This window comes from Amblyomma americanum, chromosome 6, assembly GCF_052857255.1.
Source record: "Amblyomma americanum isolate KBUSLIRL-KWMA chromosome 6, ASM5285725v1, whole genome shotgun sequence".
NCBI classification, from domain to species: domain Eukaryota; kingdom Metazoa; phylum Arthropoda; class Arachnida; order Ixodida; family Ixodidae; genus Amblyomma; species Amblyomma americanum.
The window spans coordinates 7947605-7960153 of record NC_135502.1 but is presented as its reverse complement, the minus strand read 5'-3'; the positions used below and the strand labels follow the sequence as shown (position 1 = coordinate 7960153).

The following is a 12549-nucleotide window of genomic DNA, read 5'->3' as shown; positions in this document are numbered from 1 at the left end:
CATCAAGTGATCAGTTGCCCCTTTCTCATGCTGGAAGCATTTTAGATATTGAAAATGGTAATATATTCGCTTCAAGAACAGCATGTGCTCATTCATTTTCTCCATTTGAATGGGATGATTGCCAATGACCTGAATTGAAGGTTTCCTCCAGTATGGTTCTACCAATGAAATTGATGACAGTACAATTCAGAGCAAAGAAGCAGCAAGTTTAAAAAAAAATGATAGGTGTAACTTCAAGAGACACAAAGAAAGCAGAGTCAGTCAGGGAAGAAAATGCAATTTAATGATATCCTAGTTGAAATCAAGAAGAGATGGGCATGGGCAGGCCATGCAATGCAAAAGATGATAACTGATGATAACGGACTGCCTTCCAAGAGAAGGCAAGCATTAGTAAAGGGTGTCAGTAAGACATATGGGCAGACCAGATTGGGAAGCTTGCAGGGATAAGGTGGCCACAGCTGGCGCAGGGCTGGGTAAATTGGAGAGGTATGGGAGAGGTCTTTGTCCTGCAGTCTGCATAGGTAGGCTGATGATGACAGTGACAGCGATGACTATGATGACCAGTGAACGCAGGGCTTCATGCATCACAGTATGGAAAGCAATGTCGGCATACAATTAATGGTGGTGGGGGCAGTGTTATCAGTCCACTAGTTGTCACCATGGATGAGACATAGTGAAATCAAGCTGCAATTGGCTGAAGGAAAGCAGAGGAGCTCACTTCCACTGCCAGGGCTGCAAAAATGATGGCCACCATTTTTTAGTGATAGCAAAGGCATTTCACTCACTCCGTATACCTTAAAAGGTACTAGCTCAAGCCTCGAAGACATTTGGTAAATGAAGTTTCTTCCATTATTCTGAGAAAAATGGTCAGAAAGGAGTTCATCTGCACACTTCACTCAAGACATTGTTATACCCATGCCACATGGACAATTTTAATGGCATTAATGCCATTGTTTAATGCCATTTAATGCCATTGCTCTTTCACTATCCTCCGTTTCACGCGCAAACTCACGATTTCACCTCCTCCTCGCGCCGGAGCTGACGCACTGACATGCTAGCCCGAAGGAAACCATTCTCAACCCACCCAATTGCACAGCAGATTACTTCTATCATCAGAACCCTCTCAACACGCAACGTGCGCATCCGCCTCGCTTGGATCCCTGGACACACGGGCGATGACGACGGGAACCAGTGCGCTCACAACGCGGCTCGGGAGAGAATCTCGTTCCTACCTCCGCTGGAATGCCCCGCCGTTACCGACGACCCTGCTGACATGTCCAACCACTTGGCCGTAGTAACGTGCAGACTAGAGCGTGCCAAACAAAGGAGACGTGCACGACTTACGGCCGTAACACCACCGGGTTACCTTGGTACCTCAGCTGCCCTTACACGGCATGAGCAGATCTTAGTTAATAAGATCATCGCCGATGCCGCTTACTCGCCAAACATCATCCGTAAATGGCTTACCAGCCTTCGCTGGCATCAAGGGGGCAATACAGACGTTGTGAAGTGCCCGTACTGTGGCTGTATGTGGCGTGCTGACCTGTGCCACCTAGTTTGGCATTGTTCAGAGTTTTGCAAGGGACGCGACTACCTCGTCGCCAAGCATGGTTTTCTCACCGATGGCGAGGACTTTGGTGCATTTATTTACCAGAGCCGGAGCGAACCGCATCTGGAAAAATGCAAAAATGGAAAAATGATAAGTGACCTCTACAAAGCAGTGTAAGGCGTGGCTAGACCACCCATGCCGTCCCTTCATGTATCAATAGACCCCTACTTTTCCCTTCCTTAACAACCCAATTCCCCAACAAATGGCCTTGAGCCTCCCTTTCTAAATAAACAGCTCATTCATTCATTCATTTAGTGCCATTAGGTGCTTACTACCTTAAGTTTTAATGAAATTCGCATAGTGTCACATGCATAAGTTTAATGGCATTAGTCTTAATACCATTTGCAACCTACTTAGTTCACCACACCTGTTGCCCCAGAAATGCGTGCAGAAAAGCATGCAACTTTGTTAGAAGCAACCTCCTATCAAGTAGCAAATGTTTTATTCATAACGTTCAGTCAGATGAGCCACCTCTCCTCCATTTTCATCGTGAACTTGCCATTTTGATGTGGTTGGTCACGTGGTGCGGAGCAGCTGCCGGCGGCGCGGTGCCATGGCGCGGCGCCATGTCACGTGACCAAGTTCCACTCGGCCAGCTGTAGCTATCGCGTCACTGCAGGTTTAACCAGAGCTAAACCACCGCTAATTTTTTACTGGCTCCTCTGGCTGACATACACACCCTGCCTAGTCTTGGTTTGTGTGCTGATATGCAAGTTTGTGGCTACCTTTTCAATTTGTTTTGCAAGAACATCAGCTGTTTCCGCAAGATTATTTTGGACATTTGGACAATATTGATGGAAGTTTTGTGTTCATGTAAAATTTTCAAGTAAATTTAGACAAAGTTTTTTACTACCTTGCAGGCGTTATTCTCGTCGTGACGCACACATAATGACATTAAATGTAGACGTGTAGCACCAGCTCTGAAAATAATGGCATTAACCCACATAAGGCTTTAAGCATTTCATTTCTTGTGCACGTGCGGCAAGTACTAATAAACTCTTCAGCAGAAGAAAAAAGGCTGCATAGCTAGCTGAGAAAACTGTGTAGCTTTTCTTCGTACTCTTTGGCAGCATTCTGGTAGATGCTAATGAGTAATTGCTCCCTAATTCAAATGCGAGATGGGAGGTCTACGTATAGGCAGCAATATAAAGTATACATTGTGTGTTATGACCTTTGTGCAGCTTTTTTAGGACGTCTTCAGAAAATTTTCGCTTAATTTCTGCACCTTCTTTTTGGAAGCCCAAATTTAAAGAAAAAAGTGCGCAAATTACGAGAGTAAACATGGTACTTGCAAAAGTGAATGAAACAGCAAGAAAAAAGCACATATGGTTCATTCACAAGCAATATCAACCAATTGTGACATTTAATTGTGGAGTCCGATTGTTAGGAGGGGTTCCTTGGCACAAGTTGAAGGTTGTTGGCGTTCCTCGGGCCAAAAAGTTTGAGAGCCCCTGATGTAAGGTATTACTGTCACTTTTTTTCCCCCAATCTGTGTCAGCTGGACCATTGTGTGGAACCACATTTTGCTCTCTTTGAGCATGCCCTCGGCAACTGACAACAAGAGCACACATTGATAGCTTGCGCGATTTCGTGAGAGCATTACGAAAGCTAGACTTTACAATTGCCCGTTTCACTAGTTGGGAGTGAGCTGAACCAATAGGATGTGCCGGTTCGTTTTCCCGCGGCTCGTGAGTCTAGCACACATGGTCATTAGAAAAATAAATTGGTCAAAAAATCTGGTGAAGTAGTTACCAGCAACTTCATGCTTCAGGTTTAGTGGTTGAAGGCATTCTGAAAACACTGACAAGATGCTGAACATATCTGCCTGATTGGACATATCTTGTGCATTGGTTATAATCATCACATACCTGAAAATGCCGGAACATTTGATCTTTTACATCTGCATTTTAAGTTCTCAGTCCCGCTCTGCTAGAAAATTATCACTCAAAACAGGAGCGGCGCATGAGCCAATGCATATCTCGTTTTTTTATGTCACAACAACAGCGTCATCAGGGCATCTCGTCATCTCAGCATACACTGCCGCAACTGTGAACAGTACAAAGAATGTGATCCCTTCTTGGGAAAAACCACAATACTTCATAAGTATGTCAACAAATCATCCATAGAGATTAGTGAGGCTGATGAAATTGTGGGAAAAGCGAGCGACTGTGTCAGCACACCATCAGTGTTTTTGAGTGAAAAAGAGCGTCATTTCTTAGGAAGACCACCTTAGCAGAGGGTTCGGACGATGGTGGTTTTGTTGTTCTCTGCTAACTCTTTTAACCAACTCTAACTTTTTTAAAGAGAGCAAATAATTGGCAATATTCCGCAGGGAGCTTCCCTCATGTTAACGTATGCAGCCTTTCGCACTGAAGCAGCTGCGTGCTTTGCCCTGATGGCCCAAGGTTGTTGAGAAGTTGCCTTTTCCTTACAGCTCACGAATTTAGCGGGCATTTTGAAGAACAATGAAAAAAAAATTTATGCGCTATATTTGTAGTTTGGGTCCATTTTTAACACAAGATGTTTTCTGAAGCGAACTGATCTAAGGAAAACAAAAATCGCATTATATTTACGTGAATACGGAAATATTGCTTTTGACAGGCGCCAGTATCGTGACCCATGGAAGCGCTGTGTTGTGTTGCTGCCAGAACCGCAGCGCTTAACCCCTAGTTGCTTGAGCGGATGGGGGAGCAAGCACGACAGGGCATCAGCAGAACTTCATTACCAGATTCTACGTGTCAAGAGAATATGGACGATTAAATTGACACATTCCAATCATTCTGTTATTCTTACTGACTTGCATAAAAATAATATCATCTAGGAAAGAGTGTGTGGCTACTAATGCACGATTGCGTGAAAAACACTTAAATCAGCCATTTTTCGCAGAATCTGAGAATCGTGGGGAACTTTAGGAGCCTTAGAGATTGCTTCTGCAATTACTAGTGCAGTAGTTAATAACCGCACGTGTTGGGCTCAGTTACAGGAATGAACAGTTGGGGAAGCATTGCACTGCTTAGTATAGCTTGTACATTTATACCTTGTACATTTATCACTTGCCCTCCTGCCACATCTTGTAGAACATGGGAGTACCTCCAGAAAAAGGAACATTAAATATTTTGGAAATGTCTGCAATGATCTCAAGAGTTTTCAGACCCAAATATGGGTACTCCTGTATAAAAGTAGCTTAAAAATGATGCATCGTTTTCCTGCCTGTTACAGCTGTTTAGAACTCCTGTCAGAACTCTTGTCACAACTCTTTCTTCGACATCGACATTTCTTCCTGTATGTGTGTTTTCCATAGGCGCTTTCCAACATTTTGTCCATGACTCTTCATTCACTTTATCCTCTCTTGTAATGGCCTTTTGAACTGCAGCAACACACTCCTTCAGACACCTTTGCTGCTTCTCAATTAAGGTGAAAGCAGCAGACATAGCTTCCTCCCATCACAGTTCTGTTTAGGGCAGCATGGTGACAGTGCTAGAGTAGCATTTCTGTCTGCAGAAAGGAATGTACTCGTGTAAAATGAGGTCAGCTTGCTGAATGTGGCACTTCCTCTGGGCATTGCAGTGAACAGGCTCAGTGGCAACGAGTCAAGCTTCACTGGCATCGAGTCAGAATCTTCGAGCATCATCAGCAGCAGTGATCTTCCCAACGAAAGGTAAGCATACAGACAATGAGCACTTACGATGTCCTATTATAATTTGGTCACAAAAAGGAAAAAGTGGCTTTCCTTGATTCTAGCACTAGTGATTCTAGTGGTGAGGCTATGAACAAGCATAGGTGCATGTGCGCACATAGTGTTCAGTTAAATGTGCACGTCTGGAGTTGCAGATTTTCTTGGCAAGGAGAAGTTAAAGTTTTCTGCTGGAAAGAGAATGTTTTTCTCATGGTGCAGACCAGTAATCGATTGCAGATTAACCTAAAAAACGGTAATTTCATTGAACGTCAGCCTGAAAAAGTGCCTACTCCTTTTCACTTTGATATTTGTAAATGTTGTGAATTTTAAGAAGATTCAGCTCTATTATAGACTTCAATACATGCCTCAGCACAATTTTTAGCTATGTATAAATGCCCAGTTTGTTGTTTCACTGATATTAAAAATGTAACAGTATATATATAATGGGGCAGCCTGTCAGTGTGATTTATTTATTTATTTATTTATTTATTTATTTATTTATTTACTTATTTATTTATTTATTTAAGAGGAGGGCTACACCATTCCCTTTTCTACTTTTTTGCTACCTTACATGCAAATGGTGGCAAGCACGCTGGAATTCTAAGTGGTTACAGGTTAGACACAATCCCTTTTCCGTCTCTGCTAACAGAAAGGAAATTGCATATCTTGAAATGCTTTGTCATCTCTGTTGAAGCCTCTTCATGTCTATTTTATTGAAAATGCTAATATAGTGGATTCTTGTTAATTCGAAGTCACTTGATTCCAAATTCCAGTGTGTTTAGACTGACTGTTTGTTCCCGTCAAAATCGTGTGTACTTCATTGAGTGAAAATTCCTGGGACTAAATTAGAACGCATGAACCTTTGTGACGGTTTGTTCTAAGAGTCCGTGCGGCCAACCCGCCCCGACAGGCAAAACGTTTCATTTTACTGGCTGGCATACGACCTATGCAGTGTGTGGCCGCACGCTAAGAACCAAGGGAACCAATCACATGACTGCCTTGAGCGCACGGTTATCGTGGTGTTGATAGCACCATTGCACGTGCCAGAGCTGGTGCACCACATTTCGGTGCATACCCTAGCAGTGGTCTTTTACCCAGTCCCCAACACGAGGTAGTTTTTTGCAATCTTTTGTTTGCCTAGACGTCTGTGCTTGTTCCGCCACTCTCCTACAAATCTTACATGGTAGACCATGTACGTGCCGCCATGCATCAGCCCCTCGTTCTGACATGTGACTCCCTTTAATTCGAACTTTGGGTTGTTGTTGTTGTTAGCCTCTTCAGACATATGGCACATACTGACGAGGGGGTTCGGCTACGGTTTGGTGACGAATGCAAAAAAATGATGAACGTTATTTCAAAAAAATTGAAGTTTTAAGCACGAATATATGCACAGTAGTGGAATAAAAGCGAATAAAGAACTGAAAGAAGAAAGAAAAAATCATGCAATTGTTTGCAAATAATGAAAACAAAAAATGCCAGAAAGCATGACAGAATTTGGAAGAATTTTGAGAATAGGTAACGAGAGAGTCTACTGGCACTAATTTTCTCTTCTCTTTGTGTCAAATTACCGATATTTGATTACATAATTTCTATTGATACAATATTTTATTTCTCATACATTAATGGGATTAACAGTAATTTATTTGGTTCAGTACAGTTGTTCTTCCTTAGTACTTAGTGTGCATCTGCAAATGTAAAGATCTAGCTGCATGTAAAGTGCATACGTATTGTTTTTCTTACTAAAAAGTGCCTTTATGGATGGATTAAACTGCTTTGCGTAGATTGCTGCATATAAATCGACTTTTTTTTTCGAGTAGCGATGTACCATCTAAAATTGGGGGCTCGACGTATACTAGCTTGGAGCCAACCTATTTGCATGGTCAAATGTAGTTTTGGCCAAGCTGGGCGCGGCACGTATCCTGTGCTGGTGCCCATTCCCGGCAGGATCCCATGTAGTGCTGGGCATTAGAACTTGTTATAAAAATGTTACATAATTTGCATTAACATTATACTCTACAGTGGATTGTTGCATTAATGTTAAAAATTAGCAAATGATGTTATATATATTATATCGGAAACATTATTTAACGTTAAAGTAAACATAATTCTAAAGATGACTTATAAATTTCATTATAATGTTAAAAATGATCATAATCGAACAATGCACAATCGAACAATGAAATCGCCTGCCTGCTTCGGTTGTTGAATGTACTAACATTAATACCTTTGAGTGTTCTTTGAGTGTTCTTTGCAAGCTTACCTTTTGTAACCCTCTCCTGCCTGGGCAGCACTGCTGCCTGCAGTATTTTGAAATAAATAAATAGGTGAACATATAGTGTAATTTTCCAAATAAACAGTGTTTCAATATAGTCTTCTAAATGCTATTGTAATGCTTGAATAACTATAAAACAACATTACAAATATATTTTAAGCCCCGAGTCCCAGAACTTTTCCCACTGTTCTTATAGTAAAGACATTTTTCAGTCAGCAGTAATTTACAACTAAATCTATGAGATTGTGCCCACTATTGGTTGCATGCACAGCCCCATTATTTTTTAGAAAGTTTTGCTTATTATCCATATACCACCGTCACTCATGGGACATCCTTCTGTAATGGCTATACAATCTTGACTGCGTGTTATCTATTTGGAGGTGAGCGTATGAGTTGCATGTTGTGCCGTATATGTGGAGCTCAAGTGTAGTCATTATTGTTGGTTGGTCCTTGCAAAGCATTGATTAAGTTGTGGACCTTCACAACTGGTGCGCCTGCATTCTCATGCAGGGTTGCTTTACTATTTTCGAGAGTGTTGAATTTATGTTGTTTAAATGTCTAATTAATGATAGGGAAAGGTTTTATATCTAACATTGCAAAAATGTTGAGAAAAGACATTAAGAACATTCCATTTATGTTTGACCAAACAAAAATGTAACATTGCTGTAATGTTTCTCTGCTGCCTGGGATGCATATACAGCTCCATTTGTACAAACAATTTAAACTGAGAGGCGCTCAGATGGTCTGATGCAATGAATGGCATAAGCAGAGTTCGCTTCTAGCCTGATGTTTTTAGAGCGCAGCTCTTATGCGCCCGTTTGTGGGTTGAGCCGTGTCGCCGTCGCCATCGCTGTAACTGAGCACGAGTGGAGCCAAGGGAGGGGAGGAGAGCGACCGCGCTCCTCTCGAGACCGTTTGTGCGAGCAAACGAAAGTATCACCGCTCGCTCATAGATGGCGCCAGAGTGGTGCGTGCTGTGCGTGCCGTCATCCATCACCACTGCATGTGTGGAGGTGCGGAGGCTAGCTAGGGGAGGGGAGGTTTGTCTGCGGCAGCACGCGCACTGACGCCCTGCCTCCTCATAGTCGCACCGCGCTTCGCTCTGTTGGCGGGTGGTGCTGTGAAATTTGCTGCACGCGACTGATTGTCCACGTTGGCCACACCACTTACAACATTGTCTTCCTAGTATAAACCATCTGCTTATGAACCATTCATTGGCGCAGCAGGTTGAACATACCTCCATCTATTTCTCCGACCACAAAGCCATCTTCATCACAATCAAAAAAGACTGGGAGAGGAGTGTTACTTGGAGAAAGTGTCCATGGAAAATAAAGAGTGCTTTGTAGCTGTACATACGTACACGCATCTCTCAAATTTACCTCAATATATAGCAAAATCAAAACATCTACAGAGCTGCATACAAATTTCGCATTATATAGGGAGTAACATAATAGCCTTTAGGATTTTTTGATTGGATGATTTTCTATTTGTTACTTTTACATTTGTTGCTTTTCGCTTTTGCCTTTCCCATTGCTTGAAAGTTGTGTCAATTAATGTCACTTTACTGTGGCTGGCTTTTATAGCTTGCTAATCATTTTATGCATTACATTTGCTGCATGTACATTGTGGTTTGTTTTGGCTGGCTTTATGGCTCGCTAATGATTTGTATGTTTCTAGATTTGTTGGATTTGTAAGACGGGGGAGGGGTAAGACGGGAGCAGCGGCGAAAACAGTCCGAGGTCAGCCAGGTCGAGCACAGACACATGCGGCGATGGCAATGCCGCTGAAGCTCAGGTTCATCTTCATCTTTCTACGTCTTCTTTACGATCGCCCCTGGGGAGAACATCCTGACGATTTACGGTGGCGGTAAAATGGCGGGGTCATAGTAGGACTTCAGGCGCTGGACATGATTGAACTGTCTCGCGTCCGCGGCGGTGGAGTTCGGGAGAGGGTGTGAGTGGTTCCACAACGTAGTTAACAGGAGATGATCGCTCGAAGGCATGGTAAGGGCCGTGATATTTGGCAAGAAATGTTGAGCACAGTCTAGGGGTGCTTAAAGGTATCCAGAGCGACAAGGGTGCCAGTAGAGAAAGAGAAGTGCGGGCCGAGGTGAAAGTTGTCGTGGCGGGATTTGTTGTGATACTGGGTGCCAGTCGTGAGTGAGCAAGCGATTTGGCGACAGTCTTTGGCATCTTGCACGGCTTCAGAAACGGGGGTATTTTCGGAGACACCAGGCTGGTAAGGGAGAATGGTATCTATTGTAGCGCACAGATGACGGCCGTAAAGAAGAAAGGAGAGAAGCCAGTAGTGGACTTCATAGCGGCATTGTATGGGTAAGTCACGTAAGGAAGAACGAGATGTTAATTGGAGTGGTTAGAAGCGACGTACATAGAGAGCATGTCCCCGAGGGTGCAGTTAAATCGCTCGGTGAGGCCGTTGGTCTGCGGATGATATATGTGGAGTTGGCTCGATGAATGATGTGTTGCACTGGGTGAGCAGGGCTTTGACAGCATTGACAAGAATATGCGGCCGCGGTCGCTAAGTAGTTTACGAGGTGCACCGTGACGAAGGACGAAGCGCTGCAAAAGGAACGAGGCGACGTCTTGTGGCAGCCGGAAGGGTGGCGGTTTCGGCATGCCACGTCAGATGGTCAACCGCAATGATAGCCCAATGGTTGCTGGCCGCATTGTATGGAAGCGGGCTGTAGAAATCAATGCCGATGCTGTCGAAAGCACGTGGTAGGCAGCAACTCTCCAGCAGAACGACGAGGAGATGTCTTGCGATGCTAACAGGCAAGGCATGAGTGGACGTATTTTAGGGCGAAGGTGTACATGCTGCGCTGGTAGTAACGCAGCTGGATTTGGGTGTAAGTCTTGAAAACTCCTGCATGACCAGATTTTGGGTCAGTGTGGAAATAGGCTCATATTTGCGTGCACAGGTGTTGAGGTGTAACGAGCAACTTGCAACCATCGGAACTGTAGTTGAGGCGATAGAGGAGATGATCAGGACTCGCTAAATGGGAAGCATGTCGGCGGAGCGCACGTGACGGAGAAGCAGTCGTTGGGTTGGAGAGAAAGGTGAGAAGAGAAGCGATTCAGGGGTCAGTACATTCCGCGGAGGGCATGTCAATGTAGGGAAATGATGGTGGTGAGGCATCAGAGGTGGAAAGACTGGCAATGTCGGCATGAACTGGGCAGCGAGACTGGCTTGATGGTCGCGGCCGCACCCGTAGACGACGTGGATATCATGTTCCTGTAGACGAAGAGCCCACCTGGCAAGACGGCCGGATGTGCTTCAAGGAGGACAGCCAACAATGCGCATGGTGGTGCGTAACAACGGCAAAATGGTGGCCATAGAGGTAAGGGCGGAATTTGGCAAGGGTCCAGACAATGACCAAGCACTCTTTTTCAGTTACAGAGTAATTGGATTCAGCCTTGGTGAGTACGTGTGACTGGCATAGGCAACGACGTAGTCATCGAAGCCAGATATGTGCTGGGCGAGCACAGCGCCGAGGCCAACACCACTGGCGTCCATGTGGACCTCAGTAGGAGCGGTAGAGTTGAAATGGCGCAGTATGGGCAGCGCGGTGAAGAGGCGGCGCAGGGTGTAGGCATCTTCGCACGCTAAAGAGTACAATAGCGATAAATCGAAACTTCCGGACAGAAGTTGTGCTAAAGGCGCAGCAATGGAAGCAAAGTTGCGAATAAACCGGTGAAAGTACTAGTACAGACCTGGGAAGCTCCGTAGATCTTTGATGGAGGTAGGTTTGGGAAAGACAGCCACAGCACGAAATTTGGCTGGGTCGGAACAAACGCTTTCCTTGGAGACAACGTGGCCTAAAATGTTCAGTTGACGTGCAGCAAACCGGCATTTTTTTAAAGTTGAGCTGCAGGCCGGCATCAGCTAGGTCGAGCACGTACACATACTTGGCTTGCTGCGCGTTGGATCAGTCGATGGCGCGCGTGCTCGCTTTCGGCTCCGCTTTCACTATCTCTCCACTCGCTGGAGGGCGTCGTTGCGCCCGTCTGTCTAGGGTGCTCGGATGCAGATTCCCCCTCTGCCTATGGTTGGGGGGTGGGGTTCTCGCGCTTGGCTCGTTGCAGGCGCCGGAGGCTTCACTCGGTGGGAACGCATATGACTTACGCCGACATTTTCGCCTAATGGCGCTCGCGCTACTTACGCAGTACAAATCGTTAATTCGCATGCGAATTGGTTCCGCTAACGAAAATTCGAATTGCGCGCCATTTATCCGGTTGGCTCGCGCTGGCGGTCGCTTTGCTGGAGGAGAGCCAGACAGCATAAACAGCGCGAGAGCAAACTTCTGAAAACCTCCGTGGCGCCGGAATTCAAAACTACAGGACCATTGGCAGTTCGGTTTGCCACTGGCACAATGTGGGGCCGCAATGAGGCGCCGTTTTATCGCCTCTGATCTTCATTTTCCTCCTCTTCCATTTGTCATTGCATCATTACGCGCTTATTGCTTGGCGATGCCACCGCTCGGGAAGCTAAAATATAGATTGCGGTGGCGGGGCGGGGCTGCTTTTTTTGCCTGCGTTCAAGTGGGGGGTCGGCTTATATTCGGACTCGGTGATTATTCGGGGTTGCGCATACGCTTATGGAAATTTCACAGAAAACTGCTTGCAGTTGTAAACTTTTTCAAGCACCAATGTCATTGAATCTGTTACTTTTTCACTATCCGAAATAGTTATTGACAAGTGCAACTGAAAATGTCATTAACTGGAGATTGTTGAAAGTGCCGACCAATTCCGAATCTAGTGCGGCCTATGTGGAGCCTGCATGGTCTGTCTTATATACTGCAGGCTTTGACCGTCGTCAGCGTCGTCCAACGATGTGTCCTCGCACGAATTAGGCCAGCTCGCTGTACGTGCGTCAAACACAAGTGGTGTCAGAAACTTACGGTCGGCTCAGCTCAACACACAACCTCGTTTCATTACGTTGACCGGAGCGCTGACGCACCGCCTGCAGGCAATG

General features: G+C 45.0%; 1 protein-coding gene across 4 annotated transcripts in view; it reads left to right on the top strand.

The window, feature by feature from the left end:
• Positions 1-12549, top strand: part of LOC144136236 (uncharacterized) — a 554206-nt gene that overhangs the window by 144395 nt on the left and 397262 nt on the right. For all 4 annotated transcript variants that reach the window (XM_077668404.1, XM_077668403.1, XM_077668402.1 and 1 more), the window contains exon 16: positions 5177-5267. In XM_077668404.1, coding sequence (XP_077524530.1) covers positions 5177-5267 — 91 coding nt within the window. The remainder of the gene's footprint in view (positions 1-5176; positions 5268-12549) is intronic.